Source organism: Plectropomus leopardus, chromosome 17, assembly GCF_008729295.1.
Source record: "Plectropomus leopardus isolate mb chromosome 17, YSFRI_Pleo_2.0, whole genome shotgun sequence".
NCBI lineage: Eukaryota > Metazoa > Chordata > Actinopteri > Perciformes > Serranidae > Plectropomus > Plectropomus leopardus.
In genome coordinates, this window is record NC_056479.1 from 22,576,429 (window position 1) to 22,589,108 (window position 12,680).

General features: G+C 39.1%; 3 protein-coding genes across 3 annotated transcripts; 2 read left to right on the top strand and 1 right to left on the bottom strand.

Moving 5' to 3' along the window:
• Positions 1 to 617: 617 nt before the first annotated feature.
• Positions 618 to 2,183, top strand: tmem86b (transmembrane protein 86B). The gene is made up of 3 exons (XM_042505024.1): positions 618 to 1,003; positions 1,165 to 1,408; positions 1,570 to 2,183. Exons 1-3 carry the CDS (start codon positions 953 to 955, stop codon positions 2,019 to 2,021), a joined length of 747 nt encoding a protein of 248 aa, XP_042360958.1. The 5' UTR covers positions 618 to 952; the 3' UTR covers positions 2,022 to 2,183.
• A 774-nt stretch (positions 2,184 to 2,957) lies between these two features.
• On the bottom strand, positions 2,958 to 6,965 carry hspbp1 (HSPA (heat shock 70kDa) binding protein, cytoplasmic cochaperone 1). The gene is made up of 8 exons (XM_042505023.1): positions 6,701 to 6,965; positions 6,332 to 6,462; positions 5,336 to 5,552; positions 4,990 to 5,214; positions 4,627 to 4,782; positions 3,804 to 3,900; positions 3,586 to 3,697; positions 2,958 to 3,224 (listed from the first exon to the last, which is right to left on the bottom strand). Exons 2-8 carry the CDS (start codon positions 6,449 to 6,451, stop codon positions 3,144 to 3,146), a joined length of 1,008 nt encoding a protein of 335 aa, XP_042360957.1. The 5' UTR covers positions 6,452 to 6,462; positions 6,701 to 6,965; the 3' UTR covers positions 2,958 to 3,143.
• Positions 6,966 to 7,639: 674 nt separating this feature from the next.
• Positions 7,640 to 12,414, top strand: tufm (Tu translation elongation factor, mitochondrial). The gene is given in 11 exon segments (XM_042505375.1): positions 7,640 to 7,685; positions 8,412 to 8,458; positions 8,546 to 8,684; positions 8,802 to 8,968; positions 9,154 to 9,423; positions 9,623 to 9,755; positions 9,939 to 10,043; positions 11,131 to 11,282; positions 11,543 to 11,662; positions 12,145 to 12,277; positions 12,280 to 12,414. Coding segments are annotated over 11 exon segments (1,338 nt in total). The 5' UTR covers positions 7,640 to 7,648; the 3' UTR covers positions 12,315 to 12,414.
• Positions 12,415 to 12,680: the final 266 nt, after the last annotated feature.

Here is a 12,680-nt window from a genome sequence, read left to right on the forward strand (position 1 = left end):
GAAAATCAGCAAATCTTCATATTATAGAGGCTGGAACCATGAAATGTTTTTGCATGAAAAAAGTCTTAATTATCAAAGTATTTTTGTAAATCTGTCTCTCCACTCATCATCTCAGCTGCAATTGTATTTACAAATGTTTTGTGTGCAAAAATAAAGTAACTTATATCTAAAGTTATCAAATAATTGTAGTGGAGTAAAAAGTACAAGATTTCCCTCTAAAGTGGAATAGAAGAAAGAAAGTCGCATGAGATAAAAATACTCCATTAAAGCAAAAGTACCTCAAAATTGTACTTAAGTACAGTAGTTGGGTGAATGTACGTAGTTTCATTCCATCAAACGATGCAATATATTTTTTTCCTAAGCCTAAATGTGTCATATTTCACATATTAAATTGAAATTTTGGTTTCTCATTAAACAGTTTTGAAAGATGAATGGTGTTACTTGGTTGACGAATCTACGCTTACGCCTTCAAGCTTTAGAGATATGATGAAAAAAAAATTCCCAAAAGGAAATCCTTTTCTGGACATTCTCCCATAATTAATTTGTCATTATCAACAATCTTTAGCGGTTCACAAGTAAAGTAAGAAAACAAGCGTTATCGTATATGAGTTTACTACTCGTTTAACTTTGCCCTTCGTGTGTTGATGTCACCAATATATTCCAGCTGAAGAGGTCAAAGGTCAGCTGTTTTTCCATACAAACTCAAACCAGGGAGAACATTGATTATCAGAGCACAATCAGACAGCAAGGATCTGTCCAAAGTTCAGTGCCGTGAAAACGGCAACAGACTGAGAGACACAGCAGAGAATCGCGACAGGAGAGAGCATCTGAGGATTTTATGTGTTGGTGAACAAACACTGCAGAGACAGAAGAAAACAGAAGGTGTGTAACAGGACGGGTTGCTTCAACTGAGACGTCTGCTGAAGTCCAAGACAGTGCTGACTCTGAGACGATGGACATCCTTGAGACACATGCCTATGACAGGCGGCAGAGGAGAAACACGGTACCTAAAAATCATTTATCCCTATTTGTAGTCCTTAAAAAGATGTATATGTTACTTAAGTTTCTCTATGTGGAAAGGAAAAAATGTCTAAAACGTTCATTACTGAATATTAATATTGTGACTCATCTTTCCGTTTCTTTTTGTTCCTCCCTTTCTATCAGTCCTGTGTTCTCTTTTTCTCTCTTTTGCCTTTCTTTTTGTCGACAGCTTTGTATTTCTACCTGTGGACTCCCGACATGCCGGCGTCCATCACCCACGCAGGTGTGAAATCAGCACCAACACTCCTACTGGCTGCAGCAGTGCTGAGCTGGAACAGAGGTCAGAGTGTCCTGGGTGTGGTGGGAGGACTGCTCTTCTCTGCTGTTGGCGACTGCTGCCTGGTGTGGCCCGAGCTTTTTCTGCATGGTAAGGGTTTGCACACGAGTGAAAGACAAATTAGGACATTTTCAAGATGCGATTTAAATTGCAGATTAGCCTACAAGTTAGAGAATATAAGTGCATTGCATATAAAAACATAATTATAAAACTTATTTTAAGTCCTTAACATCTCATATGTCTGTTTTCAGGAATGGGTGCATTTGCTGTGGCTCATCTGCTGTACTCACTCGCATTCGTCTCCAGTCGTTATGCAGCATATTCCTCTTCCTCCGGGTCCCGTTTTCTATATCTGATCGTGTTCCTTGCTGGAGGAGGTTTCTACATCTACGTACTTCCATTCCTGCAGAAGGCGCCAAACTCCGACATACTGATCCCAGCTGTAGGGGTCTATGTCTGCTTACTAGCTCTGATGGGGGCATTAGCCATCAGAACCGGCCGTACTGTGACACTTTTGGGAAGTTTAATCTTTATGGTGTCTGACCTGTCACTGGCTATGCAAGTTTTCAAAGTGACAGCGCCAATGGAGCATGGTCACACTATTGTCATGGTGACATATTATTTAGCACAGCTGCTTATAGCTGTGGGCGATGTAAAAGCAGTGGAGAACAACGATGATTTTTCAAAATGGAAGAGGTCCTAAAATGCATCCCTGTGGTATCCCTGAAGTCTGAAGTAATGCCACCTGCTATTACTACTATTACTTCTACTTCTTGTAGGTCCTGGAGTTTTTAATATGAAAATGTAAGTTTTGTCATGGAGTAAAATGCAGCTTGCAAGGTCAATTTATTTAACGGTTTCTGGTTAGCATTTGAATGATCATATTAAGAGTCAAAACATTTTAAAATACCATACTCTACAAAAAAAATAAAAGAAACTTGACAAATGTTAGTTAAGAATAATATGTGTATTCTGTGATTTGTGCCAATATATTGCACATTTTGCATGGCATACATATTTATGTGTAGGTTGTGATTGTGGTTTGGCATTGTTTTCCACTTGTGAGCTGCCCATTACATGTATATAAATACTCCTCTTTGTTTTGTTAATAATAAATAAATATGGTGTAAAAAAATAAAAGCCCAATATTCTGAGTCGTGTGTAGGATTTAGTGGCATCTTGCTGTGAGGTTGCAGATTGTAACCAACGGAAACTTCCTGCATAGGAAAACTACATAGCCGACGCAAAAACACAGATGGCCCTTTTTAGAGTCAGTGTGTGATTTGTGCATTCTTGGCTACTGTACTTTTTTTTTTTTAAGGCCGTTCATATCTATCTAAATAGATATCAACTGCTTAATCTAAAGTAAGACAAACAAGATTCTTACTTTCAGGTATTTATAAACTAAAGAAAATATCAACTTCTGCCAATACATCCCCCTAAATCCTACACACTTGACCTTTCAGAGGCAGTCGACTAAAATCAAATGAATACTTTAAGTCAGAGACTTCACACAAACCTAACTTACAATTTAAAAAAAACATGTTGCACATGGAACTAAATCAAAATTGGGCTGTTGATACATTTGGTGTTACATTTAAGATATAGACAACTGAAAACAATGGACTTAAATAACAGCTGACTTGAAAAGTATTTTATACTTAAGAGTTATTTACAGAGTAAAACTGAGCTCCTGTTTGTCATGCCAAATATGGACAGCACCTGTCGCAACAGACAAAAACTTGTCTTAACATCCTCGATCCGGATCGTGAATGTTGTTACATCTTTGCACACTGATACCAAAACAAGTGAGGTAAAGAAGACTTCAGCGATCCATCCCATTGTCATCTGACTGCTGCCCGCGGAAACAAATAACCCTCAAACGCTCACAGAAGTCCAGTTCTTCCTGTTGGAAACAAAAATGTGGCTTTTAAAGCAGTTTCGTAGAATATGGATGAACTTTTAAACTGAGATCTCCACGGGGCAGAAATTTAAATTCACCTCTATTCAAGTGTCTAGATGTTTGCTTCTGATCAGCTTTTAAAAAAATGCATATGGTTGAACTTACAACTGTACACAACATTTCCATAATGCATTCATTCAGTAGTAATTTTGTACATGAGCAAAGACAATTGTCTTATCACCATCTCCTCTGCTTCACTGGAAATGAAAAAAGGACTGAAGTGCAATTTTAGGTCTAAATTCTCACAATACTTGAACCCAGTTTTACCATTTTTTACCAAGGGAATAAAAGATTTTGGAATCACCTGACTCTCTTCTTTTCCTTGGAGCTCTCTGGATCGCTGTCGGAGTAACTCCTCCAGACCAAGAGCAGAACTCCTGCAGTCTTTCAGACCCAGTGGACAGTCTTCTACCAGACTAGACAGAAATCAGACACACAAAAGGTTATAATAACTCGGCTGAGTCATGAACTAATGTCAACTTGTGGGTGTTACAAAATAGAAAGGTAGAGAGGATTTCTTACGAGCAAAGGGCACCAAGTACATGTTCATGAAAAGGTGAGTGAGGTGTGCGCAGAACAGATACCAGCTGCTGAACCATACCCATGGAGACAACTGTGTCTGCAGGGAGGAGACAGATAACATATCAGACCCAAAATGAACTTTACATCATCAGCACTAACATGCTTAAAGGAGCAAAGACTGAGATGACAAGCATCACTCATTAAGACCAAACCAAAACAAAAGTATTCAGATTCATTTTTTGGATCTGAAAGCACCTTTACTGAATAATCTAAAACCAGATTAACAACAAGTGTCATTTTAAATAGATCCTGATATGATCAGATCTCATTCTAATAAGCCATGTAAAGTTGTATGCTATAACAGAGGATTAGAGCCATGCCAAAAAAAAATTATTGTTAGATTTCGAAAATAAATTCATAATATTACAGTAATAAAGCTGTAATTCGAAGGAAAAGTTGTAATATTGTTGGGAAAAAAACTTGCACAATAATGAGAATAAAGCTGTAATAATGCAAGCTTACAATCGTAAATTTACTAGAAAAAAATCGTTAGCTTACAAAATTGAAATTATACATTAACAAGAAAAATAGTCAGAATATTATGAAATTCATCCCCTCTCTATCTCTTCCTCATTCACTCGACGCTTTCCTTCCAATTAAAGGCCAAATATCATTCAAACATAAATAAATAAATAAACTGATTAACTGAACTGATGCTTCTTGACACTCACAAAAAATAAAAAAATAAAAAAATAAATAAATAAATAAAACCCACAGCTTTGTTGAACAACACCGTCCTGTTTTGATGCTTGTTCGTTCTTACCTTTCTGTTCGGGATGTGACGTCAGCAGGTTGAGCAGGAGGAACGCCGACTTTGTCCTGAGCTTCTCGTTGTCAGACTGCATGCCTCGCATCAGCACTGAGAAGCCATCATGGGACAAGAACGCCTGCAGTCCTGCCTCCTGCTCTCGAACCAGACCTAAAGTCACCACACGATACAGTTACTGTTTTTTTCTGAGGTGTTCTTTATCCTGAACATCAGGTGACACAAATACAGACAGTATTACAAAGTAATGTAACTCGTTCAACCCTGAAAACCAATTAATGCTCTTAATTAAACTGAGTGTCAGCATCATTATCACCCAGTTTTGTAGTGATTTTTTGCAGCTCTGTCTTATATACTTACATGAGACAGCATAAAGGGCTTTTACTCTGACGGTGGGGTGGGGGTCTGAATCTGTCAGCTGCAGCAGCTTTGGCAGCGCCCCGATGCTTAACAGGTGGGCCTGCACCTGCGGCATGTTCTGGGCACAGGAAGCAATGAGCTGTGCAGCACGCCACCTCAGTCCACTTTGAGCATGACACAGATACTTGGAGACGCACAACTGCAGTCCACCAAGAGTCATGAGGTCTGTGAAGCACAGGAAGGGTGACGCAGTCAGGATGGAGACCACATTTGTATTTTTATCAGTTTTAACAGTAGATAACTAGACTGTGGGAAAATGTTGATTCTAGTATTATTTCTTACAAACCTCTAGCATTGTCTAGGTTCTCACACAACTCTGAAAGCATCTCAAAGGCTGATTCACGCTCATCTTCATCCTCTTCATCCCCCTCATCCTCTCCCTCTGTCTCCCTTTCGCTCGCTCCCTCTTGGTATAAGATGGCCAAGCACTGCTTCATCTGCTCCACTTCATCCATCTGCCCTTTGCAGACGTCTGCGAGAGCTTCTCTCAGCCATGTTTTCCTCTGCAACAAAGAAGAAGAACAAGAACGTTTCTCAGTTACGACTAACGCAGGGTAGAAGGCTTCCAAGGTCCAATTAAAAATGTGTACTCAACCTAAAGAGGATGCTGCCTTCACAGTCTGACCCAAACCCAAGATGGACTCTCCTTTCAGAACATCTTAAATACACACAAAAATCACAATGGACTAAAGAGTACCTGGACTGAACACAAATTGACTGAGAAAAGGATTTAATTTTGGGAGAACCCTTGGGGAACATAAGGGAACGTACATAATTCCACTTTTTAACGAATAATTTCAACATTTATTCTCATACTTTTGACCATTTTTCCATTCAATTCGTTAACCCAACTCTTCAGTCTTAATCTGTGGCTTTATTTCTCATAAAGTTACGAGTTTAAGATTATAATGTTACATTTTTTCCTTATAAATTCATGAGTTTAATCTGATACTATTGCGCCTCTTCATCTTGTCAAGTTCAATCTTGTAATATTACAGCTTTATTTTTATGGATTTACAAGAATTTTCTCATAGTATTATGACTTTTTTCTTTAAACACCACCTTTATTCCCTTAATATTATGACTTCATTTTATAAATCTCATATTTTTTTTCTTTAACATGGCCCTAATCCTCCAACATAGACATAAGTCCCTTCCAACAGCAGAAACAATTATTCAACAAAATATAAAATTATAATAATTCTGGTGCAGACCCAAAGAGATGTGTGGCTCTGTCCAAAGCCTTCTCGGGTTTTAAATGTATAACAAATATGACCTTTACCTCCTCTGACATGGGTTCAGCAGGGGCAGGTCCCTCTGAGGCTGATCCAGCATCCACTGCCAGCTGCAGGACCCCTTGCAGGTTTTGGGGATACCTCCTGGGCCGTCTGTCCTCTGCCATGATGTTCACAGCTGGGGAGAAAGACAAGAAACATCAGCGAGACACAAACAACTTGATTCAGACATAATGTTTGGTAGACAGGGACTGAAAATGCGAATCCTAAAAACCCGGGAACAAACAGTTCGTTAGCTTACAAACCTAAACTCACGCAGAGTAACAGTGAGAGTACAGCAGACCTGTATAACCGTGAAGTTTAGCGAGTTTTCGTTTAACTCCAGATAACATTAACAATTCGGTTATTCCACTTACCTCTTCAAGAGTACTTTAAATCAGCGTTGATTGAATGGACGGAGTGTCCTGTAACTCCTTTTAAACACACAAACATGAAGACACTAGAACATTCTAGCTAGCTGAGCTCATGAGCGCCCAGGAGGCTGCCATGCTGTACCGTAAACCCTGAACCAAATGGGCAAGCAAAAAATGTTTTTACCGAACTCTGTCCTCACCTGAAATTTATTTCATTCTTAACTTTTTCTACGGAAATTCAGTCCCTAAAAATTATAATGTACTGAAACTGGTGGCAATATGAGCTTGGCATTTAAATGGCACAACAGCAAAGTCCTCTATATTAGCGTATTTAAGTCAGATTAGTGACGTATGTACGTGCGGCATTCAGAGAGTATTAATAAACGAGATGATTACCTCATGGTCTCGACTTCACTGTAATACGCATGCATGAACTCCCCACGCCAAATCAGCGGAACAGTGTCAACTATGAAGTGACGTCACCACATTTTTTTTGTTTTTATATATTTATATGTTTTATATATCTTTTGTTTTGTTGTGTTTTATATATCTTTTGTTTTATTAAAAAAATTAATAATAATAATAATAATAATAATAATGCACGACATCTGTCCCTCCTACAAAACAGATACGACAAACATCTTGGATGAATAAATACAATCCAGCTTTTACAATAAGTTAAACAATTAACTACTCCGTATTGTTCTTTCAGATGTCCTCCGAAAACCTGCACTTTGGACATGTATTTTATCAAAAGACTTCAATTAGTAATTTCTTGATGTATAATATTATCATAAATAGTAGCAGTAGTGGTGGTTACGATAGCATTTTTACCGACCGCAGCACCCGATAAAACCACTCGTTTTGCAGCTTGTGGCGACAGCTTTGGGGCTGAACAGGTACTCTCTTGCCCTTTCGATCGATCGTCTTTGTTCTGCCAATCCATCCAAGATGGCGGCGCTTGTGGGACTGCGTGCATGTTTCTCTGGTAAAATCGTTAATTTCTCCTATAGTTACTGACTTTATGTGTATTTCTTACAGCTTTTTGATACATAGCACACCTATTTGATCTGCAGTATATGCCGAATGCGCGTGTAGATGCATAATCTGTCATTTAAAAGAGATGCTGCTGTCTTTTCGATAGCAGAGCAAGGTCACGTTACCAGTGAGTGTTAGCTAACGACACAGCAGGCCGAGGATGAGGACTGATGACTGAAACATGCGAATATTATAGACAGTTAATAATATCGAGGCCTCACTTTTTACAAAACTAACAGCAGCTTATTTGGAGAATGACACTGTAGAGTTCAAAGGGTTTGTTAGCTGAGCTTGTCAGCTGCTTTGAATTCTCTCTCCTATATTTTTATTGTTATACTTTCAGGGGCGTAAATGTATAAACTTTACATATTTATGTATGTAAGCACTTTATATAATGTTAGAGAAGCCCCATTGCACATTACACAGTGTGATTTTTTCTTTATATATACTTGGGATGAGCACAATTAATCAATGATCAATTAATCTGCCATAAACAATTTAATCGAATATGTTAAATTTAATGGATTAATTTCAGTAAGCATCAATAAAGTAACAGTCTATCTCATGTAACCTGTAAATCTGACGCAGTCCCATTCCTATCATCAGATTAAAAAATCTTGTCAAAAAATCAACTGTGATCTAACTTCATTTAATATTTTCGATTTTCTCCTCTCAGCTCTTCAGCTGTCCTCGCCAAGCCTCCTGCACAGCTCCTTTAAAGTGGTGAGCGTTCACACAAACTGCAGTCGACTTCCTGTTTCACACTGATTTCGTAGCTGTATAATTCTTGGGTTTTTCTGTGTCTTGTAGTGTGCTGTGCCTCTGAGTCGGCGGACCTTTGCTGCGGAGGCTAAGAAGACGTACACAAGAGAAAAGCCCCATGTAAACATTGGAACAATTGGCCATGTTGATCACGGAAAGACAACCCTGACTGCAGCCATCACGAAAGGTACCTGATCTGAAGTTAGACCCACTGACATACGACGAAAAAATCGAAGCCACACTTTTCTAGTTTTGTGTAACATGAAATCAGAAATGTAGTTTTGATGTGTTTTTGGGTCCTCAGTGCTGGCTGACGCTGGTGGTGCAAACTTTAAAAAGTATGAAGACATCGACAACGCCCCAGAGGAGAAGGCCAGAGGAATCACCATCAACGCCTCTCATGTAGAATACTCCACAGCCAACAGACATTATGCTCACACAGACTGTCCTGGTCACGCTGACTACGTCAAGGTAATCTGCTCTACATCCAAAATTCCCGCCCTGGAAACTGCTGAACACGACGCAGCTTTGTTGTTATGTTAGCCGATCAGAATTCTTTTCTTTCTTACGCATTTCAAGCTTATTTATTTACTTTATAAATGACTTAAAACACAATTAATGCCTTTTTAATTACCCTGACCTCTTTCCTTTTCCAGAACATGATCACAGGCACAGCTCAGATGGACGGCTGCATCCTGGTGGTGGCGGGAACCGACGGCCAGATGCCTCAGACACGAGAGCACCTCCTGCTGGCCAAACAGATTGGCGTCCAGCACGTGGTGGTCTTCATCAACAAGGCCGACGCCGTGGAAGACAAAGAGATGCTGGAGCTGGTGGAGATCGAGATCCGCGAGCTGCTCACCGAGTACGGCTACGATGGCGAGAACGCACCTGTTGTGACTGGCTCGGCCCTCTGCGCCCTGGAGGTGAGAGCGACGCTGGCAGATATTTCTCTTACAGTTTAAGGTGTTAATCTGCGGATCTCAGCCGCCTCTGTTAGCTCCTCTTTTGTTGTTTTATCGGTTAGCTGCTCAGTTTTATAATCTTGTAACTAGTTGTGGTTCAGTGTGGCATCTGATGTGAACTGACTTTTCTTTTCTTTTTTTTTTTTTCCCCTCGTATCAGAACAGAGAGCCTGAACTTGGCGTGAAGTCAATTTTGAATCTGCTGGACATTGTGGATTCTTACATACCTCTCCCTGAAAGACACCTTGAAAAACCGTTTCTTCTCCCAGTTGAAGGGGTTTTTTCAATTCCAGGTATGAAAAACATATAAAACCCTTTGTTTCAGTGATGAAATATTATAAATGATTTGCACTATTCGCTTTAAAATGCCAAACTTCAAGGTTGCAAATAGTTTGTCTTAAAAATTGTAAAGACCGAGTCAGATGAGGGTGATGCGAAAACGTTTTGTGCTCTAAATCTGAGTGTTATCATTGCAGGCAGGGGTACGGTGGTGACGGGCACTATGGAGAGAGGTGTCATCAAGAAAGGTGACGACTGTGAGTTTGTGGGCTTCAATCGCAACATCAAGTCAGTGGTTACAGGTGAGTGACGGGGAAAGAAACACAAATTCAGAGGTGGAGCTCCAAGCACGTGAACCAAAACGTGACAAATATACAGAGAGGTGACAAATAAAAGAAAAACCTGAATAAATGAAAATTTAGCAATTCAGGTTCTAGTCTGATGCTTCATATGTGTTTCGTGTTCACGCAGTCACGGGAGTCAACAAGTCTGCTGACCATTTTAGAGTATATCAGGGCTCATCATCATCATCATCATCATCATCGGTCTTAATCTGTGACTTTAGTTGTCATAAAGTTACGAATGCAGGCTAATAATCGTGTAACTTTTTTTCTCATAAATTCATGAGTTTAATCTAGAACTACTACGACTTTTCTTCTCGTATATTTTCAAGTTCAATCTTGCAATATTACGACTTTATTCTTCTAAATGTAAAAGTTTTTTTCTTGTAATATTACTTTTTTTCTTGAAATTTTGACTTAAAAATAAAACAAGTCTGCTGACCATATTAGAATAAATCCGTGCTCATCGTCATTAAAACACAAAATGACAGAATATCTTTTGCAAGAATGGTGTTCTGCAGCATTTATGCCAAAGACTTTAAAGCTTTTTTAGTGGCTCGCAGTGTCCTAACATCTTACAAAGACACCTTCTGTGGGTTTTATTTGTCACTATAAGTCGTCCAACAGCACTTTGTGTATTAATGAAGTAAAAATGAGTGCTATTATCAGCGCAGAGGTAGGGGTGGCGATATGGCCCTAAAATATCAAAATATTAAACAGCATTTTGTTCTTGAAGAAAGCACAAAATATATATAATATACTAATTTAGAAAAAAAACAAACAATTAATTTGTTTAACGTTTTTGTTTTTTATGTTAACATAAATGTTAAAGTTTGCCTACAAATATTCAGTAAAAACTAAAAATTATCTCTCATTTCTTTTGTTTGTAAACAACAGAAGCAACTCAGACTTTGTATGAAGTATAAATAGTATAACAAAATAAAATAAATCACCAATCACACAACTAAACAGTTGCCAAATACTTTAAAATGTAATATTGGTGTATTCTGTTTGAGTATTTCACCTCGATGTCCTGTGTGTCGTTTAGGTATCGAGATGTTCCACAAGTCTCTGGATCGTGCGGAGGCGGGAGATAACCTGGGCGCTCTGGTCCGAGGACTGAAGAGAGAGGACCTCAGAAGAGGGTTGGTGATGTGCAAACCAGGATCCATCATGCCTCACCAGAAAATCAAGGCCCAGGTCTGAGAGCACAAAGTAACAGCAGTTATTGATTAGTTTAACAGTTTTGCACAATCTGTAAATGTAAATGGCTGTTTTTAAACCGTTGACTGGTCGCATCTCTTTTACGTGAGTATTGGCCAAAGAGCGGTTTTAAAGGCAAACTGGAGACCAGCCAGGTTCACAATAATGACTGCGAGGTCATTCACTTGATGTTAAAATCACTGTCTGCCGACAAAGCTAAAGTGTGTGTGGACGTATTTGTGCTTCCTGTGTTTCAGGTGTACGTCCTGAGTAAGGAGGAGGGCGGCAGACACAAACCGTTTGTCAACAGCTTCATGCCCATCATGTTCTCTCTCACCTGGGACATGGCCTGCAGAATCGTTCTGCCCGAAGACAAGGTTTGTGTGTTTCGTTCTGTCAGTAAACATGTTTGTCAAATAGCGTCAAGTCTGCATCCCATCCCCAACCCTTCACCCAGCAAGTGCATGAAGTTAACGTCTTATTTTAAGTAACTTCATGATGTTTGCAACCGTTCATGAGTGGTTTTTATAATACGTGGTTTTATGACCCTCGGCACCCTACTTTCCTGCATAAATAATAATAATAATAATAATAAATGTATCTAAAGATAATTAAAACAATGTTTGCATTTTTTCAGTTTTTATTTTTTTTAAGGTCACAGAAAATGACTTTTTAAACTCCCCATGACACAGAATTTGAAAACAACTACAACTGTAAACGATTTTCAGTGTTTGACGAAAAAAAAAGTTCCTTCAGGTCTAAAACGCATGTCTCTGTCTGCATAAAGACTTGAAAATTTACCCCAGTGCAACAATCAGACTTGAAGTAGCCACTCACCTGTCTGTTGTTCTTTGTTTAGGAAATGGTGATGCCAGGGGAGGACACCTCCTTGGAGCTCGTGCTCCGCCAGCCGATGGTTCTGGAGAAAGGCCAGAGGTTCACCCTGAGAGACGGAAACAAAACCATCGGCACCGGCCTGGTCACAGATATCCTGCAGTTAGAGATGATGAAGAGTACAACTGGGGCTGAAGAGATACTCTGCAGAGAGGACTGGGCTCGGGGGGTGGGGGGTGTCTCTGTCTGGTCAAGTCAAATAAATATGGAAATATACAAATACTGTACATGAACACATGCATAAACCACAAACAGGAAAGGACTCAAAGAAATGCATGGCTCTGTTCAGATCCATTCATCCAAAATACCTGTCATGTTTAGCACTGTCTTATGTTTGAAGGCTTGACTGTCGAAATTGTCATTTATGTAATAAAATGTATTTAATAATAAAAATGCCTTTTTTTTATTTGTGATACACAGCCAGATGCTTTTCCAAAACAAACACAAATTGTAAAAGTCTGTATTGGCGTTTTATTTTAATGATGGCAGATAAAATTAATG